This window comes from Haliotis asinina, chromosome 1, assembly GCF_037392515.1.
Source record: "Haliotis asinina isolate JCU_RB_2024 chromosome 1, JCU_Hal_asi_v2, whole genome shotgun sequence".
Taxonomy (NCBI): domain Eukaryota; kingdom Metazoa; phylum Mollusca; class Gastropoda; order Lepetellida; family Haliotidae; genus Haliotis; species Haliotis asinina.
The window spans coordinates 27,317,890-27,331,708 of NC_090280.1; the positions used below are offsets into that span (position 1 = coordinate 27,317,890).

At 38.7% G+C, this 13,819-nt stretch overlaps 1 protein-coding gene across 1 annotated transcript; it reads left to right on the plus strand.

Moving 5' to 3' along the window:
- The first annotated feature begins 1,933 nt into the window (after positions 1–1,933).
- On the plus strand, positions 1,934–4,108 carry LOC137269993 (ankyrin-3-like). Its single transcript, XM_067803846.1, has one exon. It carries the CDS (start codon positions 1,934–1,936, stop codon positions 4,106–4,108), a length of 2,175 nt encoding a protein of 724 aa, XP_067659947.1.
- Positions 4,109–13,819: the final 9,711 nt, after the last annotated feature.

A 13,819-nucleotide genomic window follows, 5' to 3' on the forward strand; every position in this document is an offset into this window, starting at 1 on the left:
GTCTCCAGTCCAACATGAAATTTATCATCTCGAAAACGTTGGCATGGGCTTTTCCAACAAGTTACTTTAACCTCCCACATGCCAACCTCCAACCTGTTATTTGTCCAGGGCACATTTCTGTCATGGGGTTCCATTCCTGAAGGTTATTGTTTAGTTATGTTAAATATAGCAGTATGTGGTAACTGCAACTAGCCCGTGTACAACAGGTGTAGTCCCACGAAGATTAAAATTATTCAGTTAGGTATAGTTCATTCGGCTTATAGGACTTCATGCCTCAATGATTTTATGGGATTATTGTGGATTGTTGCTGGGCTGACCACAGAAAGGAAAAATCAACAGAAACAACAAAAATCAAATATGATTGTGAAATATTTCAAAAGGTGATCTATCCCATCTGTATCACTGGTACTATTGGCAAAGGTTGGATCGACCACATGATTCATAGCAACATATACTGTCATGTGTTATGTTGTCACAACACAATCTCTATCATTTAGCATATTATCAGAGGGGACAAGGTGATATTGTTTATGGTTATCGTTATTCACTGTTCCCAAACACAAAATAAGTGCGATACTGAGTCGGAATTCTTTTCTAAACAGCTTGCGCATAGTGAAAGAAACACCCATTCATCTTCACTCCACCGAACACTGTAGTAAGAGCATCAGCATCCTACCCCTAACAGAGTGACCCCTGTCCACTGAACAGTGGCCTGTCCCACTCTTATTTCACGCCCCAATTACCTCATTATGTCGAGGGGTCAAACTGTAATTAGCCTTTGGGATTTATTAGATGTGAATGTGAGGCCTTGCGGACCGTTTTACCATCACCCACCAGTTATCTCCCTTGTGGATCTTTACAAATTGTAAATGTCTTGTAAACATCATCTTTCCAAAATTGTAAATGTCTTGTAAACATCATCTTTACAATAGATTTACAAGCTTGTAAATGTGAACTTTTTTCCAGTGAACTATATACATGTTGGGTGCACATGTGAACAGACTTAATTCACACGTGCTTAACAGGCACTTAACTCGTTTATTCTAGTGTGATGGCGGGAAAAGGAAGATCTGACCTAGTGGTTGTAGTTTATGTTAAAATTACTGTTTATGTTTCATTTGTGTAAATATTGGAATGAATGCCAAACAAAATGTTTTGCTTCAAGAATGGATGAAGTGTAATGCGAAGATGATAATTCGCCGCAAATCACTTCGACTATCTATCCACCTGACCCAAACGGTACAGAAACACATATAGATGTTGTGGAATTTTCGCAAGGATTTAAATATGCTAATCCCTGAAGTCACCTAACACGAGCAACTCTTATAGCATTTGACACGCACGAAATATTGCCAAACGCCCCTAATCACATTTTTGTTTGATTTCTTCATGTAAGTATAACAGCCTACAACATGGACTGTCAAAGTAGACAGTTCATGACCAATAATACCAACGAATTCATTTTTTTTTAATTTTCTATTTTTATAAATGCGTTCGTTACAACATTCTAATATTTTCTATTGAATAATATACTACATCAGAGGGCAAGTGGCATATTTCCCTCATGAAGGTTGTATATGTGTAGCTCAGGCATTAATAATGAATATATTGTGACGGACAAAATGCATACATGGTTATTGCTGAAACCTGACATGAATAAATGTGAAATAAACTCCAATAATGTCACATGTTTTGTTTATTTTACATACTGTCCGCTTTGAGACTATAACAAGAAATATGTCAGTTGTGACTTTGAAATGGGCAGGTTTGGCTTGACATATTGAATTCAAAAGACAAATATCTAAACTTGGGGTATTTCCAGAAGCAAGTCATGAATCATTTAATGACTTCATACATTCATGTATTTATTGCAGGAACGATTAACATCCAACGATACGTATTCAACGAAAACACCAAACTTGTTGGTGCCTGTATGGATGGAGACGTAAACCGAGTGAAATGCATCTTATCCGATGGTCGGTCGAAAATCAACGTCCGAGGGACACAGAGGAAGACACCGGTAATGATTGCAGCAGAGAAAGCAGATATAGATATGTTCGCTTTCCTTGTAAGAAAAGGTGCTGATCTGTCTCCTGTCGATAGTAAGGGCAACACGATTCTACATCTTGCATGTGAGGGAGGGAACTTGCAGATAATAAATTATCTCCTTAAGCAGAATACAGTGGACATCAACGGCCGTGAGCAGCCGGAAGGGACCCCAGCAATGAAAGCTGCCCTTCAGGGACACAAAGGCGTCTTCGACCTACTTGTCAGGAAAGGAGCTGACCTGTCCCTCATGGATCTTCTTCACAATACCATTCTACATGTGGCCTGTGAAGGAGGAAACTTGGATATCGTGAAATATATTCTTAAGCAGAATATTGTGAACATCAACAGCATATCAGAATATGGCTGTACGCCAGCAATGAAAGCAGCGCTAAAAGGACATGAAGATGTGTTCAACTTGATAGTGAAACAAGGAGCCGATCTGTCTCTGGTTGACAATGAAGGAGACACTATTCTTCACGCAGCTTGTAAAGGAGGAAATGTGAAAATAGTAAAATATGTTCTCGACCACGGGAGTGTTGGTATCAATCTCAGAGGAAAAGACATGTTCACGCCAATTATGATTGCTGCATATAAGGGCCATAAAGATATATTTCACGAGCTTGAAAAGAAAAATGCTGATTTGTTATTCAGGGACGGTGACCAGAACAACATCCTTCATCTTGCATGTAAAGGGGGAAATATAGAAATAATCAAACACATTCTCACCACCTACAGTATGGACGTCAACGACATTGGTTTTCAAGGATCAACACCCATAATGTTAGCAGCCTCTGAGGGAAGAAAGGATATGTTCGACGTTCTGCTTCAGAGTGGAGCTGATTTGTCACACGTGGATTACAGTAGATACAATATTCTTCACATGGCCTGTCGGGGAGGAAATATGGAGTTAGTTAAGCATGTTCTCGCACAGAATATCGTTGAAATCAACAGTAGATCAAATGATGGGTCGTCGCCAGCAATGGAAGCAGCGTATGAGGGACATACAAATGTGTTAAAATTGCTACTAAGTGAAGGAGCTGATATGACCTTTGTCAGTGACGAGAATGACAATATCCTTCATGCTGCTTTAAACAGCAAACGCATGGATACAGTGAAATATGTCCTCACAAATGATTTTGTAGACATCGACAGTAGAAACAATGACGGGATAACAGCGGTCATGTTGGCAGTACAAGGAGGACTGGCAGAAATATTTGACTTAATGGTGAGAAAGGGAGCCAACATGTCTTTGGTAAATGAAGATAAACAGACCATTCTACATATGGCGTGTGAAGAGGGACATAGTGAAATAGTGAAATATATCCTCACGGAGAATGTTGTGAACATCAACGGAAGAGACGATGGCGGAAAGACACCAGTGCAAATGGCAGCAGAGCAAGGATACCTAGATATAGTTGCATTGCTGGAGGGTAAAGGAGCTGATATGTCAGTAGTTGATGATCGGGGGGAGAACATTCTACACACGCTCATTTTGGATGGACAACTGAACTTAGCAATTTATCTCTTGACACAGAAGAACGTTGTGCAGAACATCAATAAAAAATCATTAACAGGCAGAACACCAGTGATGGTTGCAGCACTTTGGGGACAGAGGGATCTGTTTGATATACTTGTGAAGAATGGTGCTGATCTGACGCTAGAAGATGCCGATGGCAACTCCATCCTCCATTTGGCTTGTAAAGGCAGCGTGGACATAGTGAAGTACCTCCTGTCCAATAACGTCGTAGACATCAACGCTAGAGGACATTTGAATAGGACACCAGTCCTGATAGCAGCTGAACGGGGAAATATAGAGACGTTTGAGCTACTAATGAAGCAGGGAGCCGATATGCTTCTTCTTGATGATGATGGTAACAATGTCCTCCTTTTAGCCGTTAGAGGAGGAAATGTCGATCTTGTTCAGCATATCCTTGTAAATAGGATTGTAGATATTACGGCCAAAAATAAGTATGGATTAAATGCAATTGAGATAGCAAAGGAAAGCAATCATAAATCCGTGTACAATTTTCTGTTGTCTCCAGATTTTCGTTTGAAGTAACTATATACATTCATCAAATGTTATCTGTTGATAAAATCAGTCAAAGTCCACTCTGTTGACTAATATATCTTATGATGTAAACGGTACTATTATGGCTATGTATAGAAAGATTATCATTGATACGTGGAACGTATTGGCATTTTGGATTACTGTCATGTGTTCAGACACTATATTCTCAAGACGTTGAAACTTCATTACACAGAATATGTTGTTATTTATTAAATATTATCTTGATCTGTGTTTCTCTTAGTGAATAACTAACTTGCGAGAGTTAAGGAAGGACACACTGACCTTTTCTCGATCGCCTGGTCGCGATCATCACTATCTGAATCGGAATCGTACAAGTGAGTGAGTGAGTATGTTTGTACGCTGCTTTTAGCAATATTCAAGCAACATCACGGCGGTGAACCCCAGTAGTGGGCTTCACACATTGTACCCATGTCAGAAATCGAACCCGAGCTTTCGGAGTTACGAGTGATCACTATACTGTCTCACCGCCATTGAAATCGTACAATTCACTTGCTTAATCTCCAGGCACACGCGTCATGGTTTAATACAGTTCTTGAGATTTCTTATTTTTTCATTTTTATTACTTCTTTCATCGGCATTCTAGAAGTTGGGTAAATGAAGGATGAGGACTATTTTTAAGGCTATACACTTGGCTATGAAGCAAGTGACAACGATATTAGAATACATTGTCTAAATGTCGCCTATACAGGATAGTCCTCATCCTTCATTTTTGATTCTCAAAGAGAAACAAGTTAGTCGGAAAACAATTTTCTTAGAGCTCAGAGGTACATGACGAATAAGAAAACGTCATAGTGAGTGAGCTTAGCGTAACAGCGTAACCATAGAGCTCAGAGGCGTCAGACAGCTGTATATGGTTGGGAGTCAGAGTTCGGAATGTCACCTGTATGAAATACGTCATCATCGAAGAATCGTTTTTTGTTTGTTTGTTTGTTTGTTTGTTTGTTTGTTTGTATCATGTATCTATCATATGCACGAACAAATATATGTAATATGTGTAATATTTACCTTAAGTAAAAGGTTGTTTGTTTCTTTGTTGCTTGGGGCAATACTCTAGATTCATAGTGGCAGTCTGTACTTAATCGAGTCTGGCCCAGACAATCTAGTAATTGTCACCATACCATGCGATGACAGAGCATGTGTTTCTTTTTTATGAATCACTTTCAAATGGCATTTCATGTTACAAACATGTAAGTCTTTAGCTCCACGATCTGGGGGTGAGTTCAGACACTGTGGTCTGACAGAAAAACTGCTGGTGGTAAACACTTTATCTTCATACTGTGACACACTTCCTTCCTCTCTCTGACGTTGTGTGTGGTAACTGTAAAGCTGTGGAGAATGTTGCCTCGTCAAAGAGTGGTCACATACACAGGACCTACAACCAAATAAATTGGCCTCTCTGATTAACAAGACGAAGTATGTAATATTTTTGTGGTCTACGCAGATTTAGGTTCAGATGGTAACGTGACGTTTGCGTACGGAGAGTTGAGAATGAGAATGGTTGTTTTGTTGTTTAACGCCGCAATCAGCAATATTCAAGATCTATGACAGTGGTCTGTTCATAAACAAGTCAGACAGTCTAGTCATAAATGTCATGAGCATCGTTCTACATAACCGGGATACGATGACGTGTCAGTTAAGTCAGCGAACATGACCACCGTGGTTTGTCAGAAGAGGAGACTACTGGGATGGGGTGGCCTGGTTCGCTGACTTGGTTGACTTTTACATCATATCCCAATTGCTCATGTTAAAATTACATATACTGATAACAATACACGACGGAGTTTATCAGGGTTTATGATTTTAATATATGTTCTGGTTACTATTATCAGCCCCCTTTCCAACTGAACATACTATGTTTCATGGCACACACTTGAAACTTGCTTACAGTAGTCTTTTACGGTACAATACTTATTTACAACAGGTATTAGTCACATATTGAAAAAAATGAAACCTGCAAATGCATGGATAATATGTTCTTATTTATTGCATAGACCGATGATAGGTTCTTACTTTTAACTTGACAACGATGTAAGAACCTACATCGAAGCCTCTCTCTATGCAATGAACGATACCTCATTCATAAAATTGTATGTTTGGTGTAAGTCACCAACTTCTGGAATGCAGATCAAACAATAAGCTACGTGGAATTTCACCTTCAACGTTTGAGTTCATGCAATGCTCTCGTGTCTTTGTGTGGATTTGTTCTTCTCTGTTGGTTTCCTCGCCTTGCAGCCATAAAGAAGAGCATCATTTTAAGCAAGGTAAACACATATTTCTGTTCTCCGTTAGACCGCTAGACTGTATGATTTGAAACGTTATGACTTAATACTAAAGAAGATACATAATAATAATTATTGTGGATATTTGTTATGAATATTGACATTGCTCTTATGAATATGGACATTGTTATCATATATTCATCTTGTTCTTATAAATAATGATTATTGTTTTCTAAATATTGGATATTGTTGACTTACCCTGTTCTAGTTGTTGTGGACATGGCATCTGCATAGCCCTTAATACATGGAAAACAAATGGAATAAGTCTTTGTCATAAGGTTCCTAAATTATGTTCATAAAATGTCTTGAAAGGGGATCCTTACACACATCCTTACAAGATGAACTGAACATATGCTATATTGGGGATTGCACTTTGAAGCATAGATTCTAGTACTTGTAATAGGTTCAGTTCCTTTGGAGATTCAAACCGATACACTCGGGATCAGGCGCACTAAGTCCACGATCTAAGCTACTCAGTCACCACGACATGCAAGGTTCCTGATGAACTTCTTAAATGGGGTACAGGTTTTTGAAAAGCATTTAGAACATGAATTCATGACTCGTTTTATGAATAACAATTTCTTTATATCCTTTATCAAGAATATAATGAAGATATGTACACAAATGTAGTACAGTTGAAAGGAAACAGATTGTGTAGCCAACAGGGACAATGAGGATTTGGCATACTGGTTAAAGAAGGTAAAATGTTAAGTTGATACTACAAACATTATGCTGCAATATTACTTACATTTGTACACTGCCTGGTTTCTCTTTGGCTGAAAGGTAAACGTCTACATGATGACTTGTATTTAATACTCAGATAGCATCAACTTTCTGGACCAATCTACCTGTCACAATCAGGGACTGTTTCAAAAGGACCACAAAACCAATCAATATAAAAATTCTTATGCCTCTCCGCGATAGACTCTCACTATTCAACACTGTCAGGGTGGTCTTATGTTAGACCATATAGAGCGCTATACAAATTCAACGTGTGATGAATTATCTGGTGTGTGGACGACAAATGCGCAAGTAATGTTTCACTTGTCTGTGAAGTTTGCGATGTGGAAATATCACAATCTGCAGTGTATCTCTCACTCAGTGGTAACAATACAAACTCAAGGGTAGTGATAGCAGATTGATGAGTACTTAGATAAATGTTTTTCTTGGTTAGATTAACATATGTTGATCAAACCTTTGGTTCGTCTTTGTTGGAGAATTCTGACGACAATAATTGCGATGACAGTAACACAAGCTCCGAGTCCTGTTCCGAGGCCAAGTATTGTTTCCGGTGGGCCAGATACTGATAGAAGATGTGTATGAAATAACAACGTGAATTGTAATGGGTATAACTTACATGTTATAGACACGAAGCTGTGACAGGAGTCGTTTGTCAAAAAAACATAACGTAATAATACATTTAACTGGCAACTTCAAATGTTAAAAATGAACGCAAATAAAAATATCCTGTAAATGCTGATTTAGCTTCAGATAGGGACACTGTTCCCGTAAATAGGTTTTCAACTTATTTTTGTTTTACTACCCTCAGGGAAACACAGCTCATGTAAATTGACATTCAGCATACATTGTAGTTTATTATATTTGGATATACTACTCACAGAATGTGGTTGAGGTTAGAATGACTGATTCTCCGTCACCGTAGATATTGCTGCTGAGCAGCTTGAACTGGCATCCTTTGGTCGATGTCAGGATAGGGACGTCTTCTCTGACTTGGATATTCCTTCCCGGATCCTGTATGCCATCTCTCCATGCTGTCCATGGGGCAGGGACAGGAGGAAAGTAAATGAGTGGATTTCATGCTAATGCGAACAGTGCCGCATTCATTCTTCATAGAGGGAAGGTCTTCAACAGATATGGCACTGACTGATTAAGGAATACAGTGAGAGTTAAAGTGGAATTCAAATCCTGATAGTGAGCGAGTGAGTGAGTGAGTTAATATTTAACGTCACATCGGCAATATCTCAGCCATAACGTGACGAAAACATTTAATACTAAAATGAAATATATGTCTATTATAAAACCTGTCAGCGAAGGACAGTAAAACAACTAGGATATCACAGAGTAGAACATAAAACTAGTAACTATACCTAAAACAATTTATCTATACAGGACAATACAATGTACAAATGGGCTATAGATTGCTAACAACTGAAGGTAGATCACCATACTAGGGACCATGGGGACTTACAGTACCTTTGCTACCTGCATGGACCCTAGCTGGATTTACATCATTCCCTCAGCCGTCAGCAATTTGTGAAATCTAGCCATCCAATAAAAAGACGCATATTCTACGATTAAAAACCTGGAAATTTAGAATTGACTTTGACTGTTTGAGGACTTACGTACCCTCTCAGGAGGACAATAATTTTACAATACTTCAACCCCCTTTGAGGGTACAGCCACTAACAATTCTAGTTACAAATCTAAACAACCAATAATTAAAATACATCTATTTACAGAACACGTTATTCAAACTTCTACCAAAAAATCATTTTTTTAAAAAAAACAACGATTAAATGAGAATTAATGTTAGTAAAAAGATCCTTTACAGTTTTGACATTAAAATATTTATCCCTTGTGATGGAGAATTCGACACAGTCAAGCAGAATATGCTTGACTGTGACTCTCTCATCACAAGGGATACAAAACGGAGGATCCTCACCTTTCAATAGGTATGCATGAGTATATCGTGTGTGGCCAATACGACATCGTCTTAAAATAACCTCTTCAAATCTGGACTGACAGCCCAAGTAGGTGTAACCAATATACGGTTTTATTTCATGTAATTTATTTATACCTACTTGGGTGTCCCACTTCTTCTGCATCAGATCACGGATGTAAGTTCTAATGCTAGCTTTGTAATCAGTGTAAGGAATAAGAAGTGGTGTCACAGATTTGTTGAGTGCTGCCTTGGCAGCAAGATCAGCCATTGCGTTACCGGAAATACCTACGTGGCTGGGTAACCAACAGAATACGATGTCGTATTGGCCAGTAGCAAGATTATTATACAATTCAATAATTTCTATTAAAAGTGGATGTTTACAAGAAATATTTTTAATCGCCTGAAGGCAAGAAAGAGAGTCTGAATAGATTATATATTGTTTACGTTTAGGGTGTCTCTGAATATACCTAAGAGCTGTCAATATGGCGTTTGCTTCTGCAGTAAAAATAGAACTGTTATCTGGAATTCTAGAAGATGTTGTTCTGGATCCAATGACAGTGGCACAAGCCACTGCGCCACCGTCCTTGGATCCATCCGTAAATAAGGGTTTGTAATTGCTATATTTATGTTTTAATTGATGATATTCTTGTTTATATTGTAAGTCATTTGTTTCTGATTTTTTAAATGATGTTAATGTTAGGTCAACTTGTGGCCTAACCAATTGCCAAGGAGGAGAAGAAAGAAGACGGAAAGGAGCTATGGTTTCCAGCTCAATGCCGGCCGAAGAAAGAAAGGGTTTAATTCTGTGTCCGAGAGGTGGAACAAGAGAACACTTTTTGTTGTATAAATCCTCGTAGAGAGGATTGAAAACACAGTTATATGCCGGGTTAGATTTGTTAGAGTATAGTTTTGTAGCATATTGTAAAGATAATTTTATACGTCGCTGAGTGAGAGATGGCTCATCTGCCTCGACATAGAGACTGTCAATGGGAGACGTTCGAAAAGATCCAAGACATAATCTTAGACCTTGATGATGGATAGAATCTAACATTTTGAGACTGCTTTTACAGGCTCCACCATATACAATGGAATCATAGTCAAGTTTGGAGCGAATGAGTGATCTGTATAAGTGAAGTAGGGTGGTTTGATCGCCTCCCCATTTTGAATTGGAAACAACTTTTAACAAGTCGAGTGCCTTCAAACATTTAACTTTAAGGGATTTAATATGTGGCAAGAACGTCAAGTGGGAGTCAAATATAAGACCCAGAAACTTGGCCTCTTTAACAACTTTAATAGGTGTGCCGTTTAGATACAGTTCAGGGTCCTTATGTGGTTTGTATTTACGGCAGAAATGTATACAGTTAGTTTTAGACTTAGAAAATTTAAAGCCGTTTTCCAAACACCATTTATTTATCTTGTTCAGACACAACTGCATTTGCCGTTCAATAGTATGCATGTTTTTACCTCGACATGAAATGTTAAAATCATCCACAAAAAGTGATCCATCAATTGAATCGTTTAAAACCTTTGATAAACTGTTTATCGTGATGCTAAAAAGTGTAACAGACAAAATACTGCCTTGCGGTACACCCTGATCCTGACTGTAATGATCAGACAGGGTAGAACCCACACGGACTTGAAATTGTCTATCATTTAAAAAGTTGGCTATAAATTGAGGCAATCGGCCTCGCAATCCGAAGTCATGTAAATCTTTTAAAATCCCATGTTTCCAAGTGGTGTCATATGCTTTTTCTAGATCAAAAAAGATCGACACTGCATGCTGTTTATTAATTATGGCATTCTTAACAAAAGATTCTAAACGCACTAAGTGATCGACTGTACTTCTGTTTTTGCGGAAACCACACTGAATATCTGTTATTAGGTTATTTGTTTCCAAGTACCAGACAAGTCGATTATTTATCATGCGTTCCATGGTCTTGCAAACACAGCTAGTAAGTGAAATTGGCCTATAATTGGAAGGGTCCGTATGATCACGTCCAGGTTTAGGAAGGGGAACAACGATAGCATCACGCCACGACGAAGGAAATTGTCCAGATGTCCAAATATTATCAAAAATATGTAACAGCGTCACTAAGCATGTATCTGGCAAGTGCTTCAGGAGTTGATAATGTATGTTATCAGCTCCTGAAGCAGTATCATGAGCCTGATCAAGAGCAGTATGAAGCTCATGTAACGAAAAAGTTTCATTATAGTCTTCCCCATTATCTGAATTAAAGTTAATAGTTTTCTTTTCTTGCTGTTTTTGATATGTTTGGAACTTAGGTTCATAATTTGACGAGGAAGAATGTTTTGCCAAAGTTTCACCAAGTTTATTAGCAATATCGGTTTCATTAGTTAATAACTGGTTTCCATCTTTAAGGTGGTGAATACTAGATTTGAAGCCCTTACCTTTGATTTTTTGGATCATATTCCAGACTTTAGATATTGGTGTACGTGAATTAATGTTTGATACATATCGTTGCCAAGATTGGCGTTTGCTTTGTTTAAAAGTACGCCGTGCTTTAGCATTTACAATCTTAAATTTATTCAAATTATGCACCATGGGGTGTCGACGGAAATAGTGTTCTGCCTTTTTCCGCTCCTTTCTAGCTTGTTTACATTGATCATTGAACCATGGTTTGTGAATATGTGGAACTGCAGAGGACTTTGGTATACACTCATGAGCAATAACATTCATTTCATCACAACAACGTTGAATAGCATCAGGAACATTATCAACAAGTTCAGGTTTAAGCCTGTCAACACACAGAGTTTCATATAAACGCCAGTTAGCCTTTTTGAAGTTCCATCTTGATGATGGAGGAACATCAGATGGATTCACAGGTTTTAGTAATGTTGGGAAATGGTCACTCCCACAGAGGTCATCATGAACTGACCATTCAAATTCGTTAAGAAGGCTTGAATCACAAACTGATAAATCAAGGGCTGAATATGTTCCTGTGCCAGGATGTAGATATGTGTTCGACCCATCATTGAAAATACATAAATCATTTTCTGAACAGAACTCCTCTAGTATTTTACCTTTAGCATTTGTAGTTGTACCACCCCAGAGTGGGTTGTGGCCATTTACGTCTCCCATAATAACACAGGGTTTCGGGAGTTGGTTATACAAATTTTGTAGTTCGGTCTTCTGAAGTGTTGAAGACGGTGAGATATATAAAGAGCATAGTGTGAGTGCAACGTGTAAAGTAAGTCTCACGGCAACAGCCTGGAGACCAGTATTAAGAATAATAGGGCTCTGAATAATATTCTGGTTTATAAGGATAGAAGCTCCTCCAGTGGCCCTCTCGCCCGGGGGTGAAAAAGAATGGTAATTGAAATGGCGTAGGTCAAAAGTATCCGTCTGCTTTAAATATGTCTCCTGCAGACAGACTGCTGATGGATTAAAGTCTTGGATCAATAGCTGTAAATCATTGAAATTATTTTTTAGCCCTCTGCAGTTCCACTGTATGATATTATAAGAAGAAACTATCTTTTGGGGGGATTTATTGGGGATCTACCCCGCACCTTTTTGGAGGGCGACAGGCTATGTGCCCTAGAATGGACGTTTTCAGATACGTCCATGTCCTCCAGAGATCCATATCTGTTGTGTAGCTGTATTTTATTTTCCGACCCTTTCGGGGCTCTTCCACTTTGTTTTGTTTTAGGCCTCATGCTTCAGTTTACTTTTGCTTGATACTGCTGACTGAGTATCACATGACGATCTAGATTGTGAACGCGACTGAGAGGATCGCTTAAGATCAGATGAAGACTCTGACTGCTTTTGTGAATGACTAGGAAGTGACTCCGTAGTTTGAGACGATGTGGTAGGATATAACATCTGGGGAGATTCACATTTGACCCAAGACAGCTTGTGGATAAAGTAGATAGTTTATGGCTGGATTCAGTTGATGTTTTGATTACAGAAGCATAACTGTCTGGAAGCTCAGATCTCTTGACAAGTTTTTTGGCATCCGAGAAACTGATGTTTTGTGTAAATTTAATCCTGTTAATTTCCATGTGTTCTTTCCAAATCGGGCATTCTTTTGAAAACGATGAATGGTTTCCTGAACTGTTGGTGCACTTTTTAAAGGTACTTGTACAATCTTCCGTTGTGTGTGACTTCTCACCACAGTGAGCACACACAACGGACAATGTACAAGTATTTACGCCATGGCCGTACTTCTGGCATTTAAAACATCTGAGTGGATTGGGAATGTACATGTCAACCTTGATGTTGCAGTAACCAGCCTTCAATGATTTTGGAGCTGTCGGAGACGAAAAGGAGAAGAGATAGGTATTGGTGGGAACACTTTCATTGTTTTTACGGGTCGAAAAGCGTTTGACATAGAGCACACCTTGATCTTTCATCTCATATGCAATGTCAATTTCTGACATTTCAGTAAATAGTCGATCGCGGTCCCTGATGATGCCTTTGCTTGTATTTAAGGTCTTATGAGCAGAGACCGTAGCTGGAACGCCAACGAATGATTCGGTACTCATAAGGTTGGCTGATTGCTGTCTTTTAGAGCATTCAACCAGCAGCGCACCTGAACGTAACTTTCGTATGTTTTTTACTTCTCCAGCAATACCCTGAATACCCTTGGATATTGCAAATGGATTCAGCTTGAAAGGTGTCTTGTCAATAGTTACTATCACTAGAAAACGTGGCCAAAAATCAATTGATTTGGACGGTCGGATGTCATCATCAATGGGATC

What these genes read in the sequence shown, in the direction of transcription:
- LOC137269993 (XM_067803846.1), top strand. Translation starts at nt 1,934, where the DNA reads ATGGATGGAGACGTAAACCGAGTGAAATGCATCTTATCCGATGGTCGG.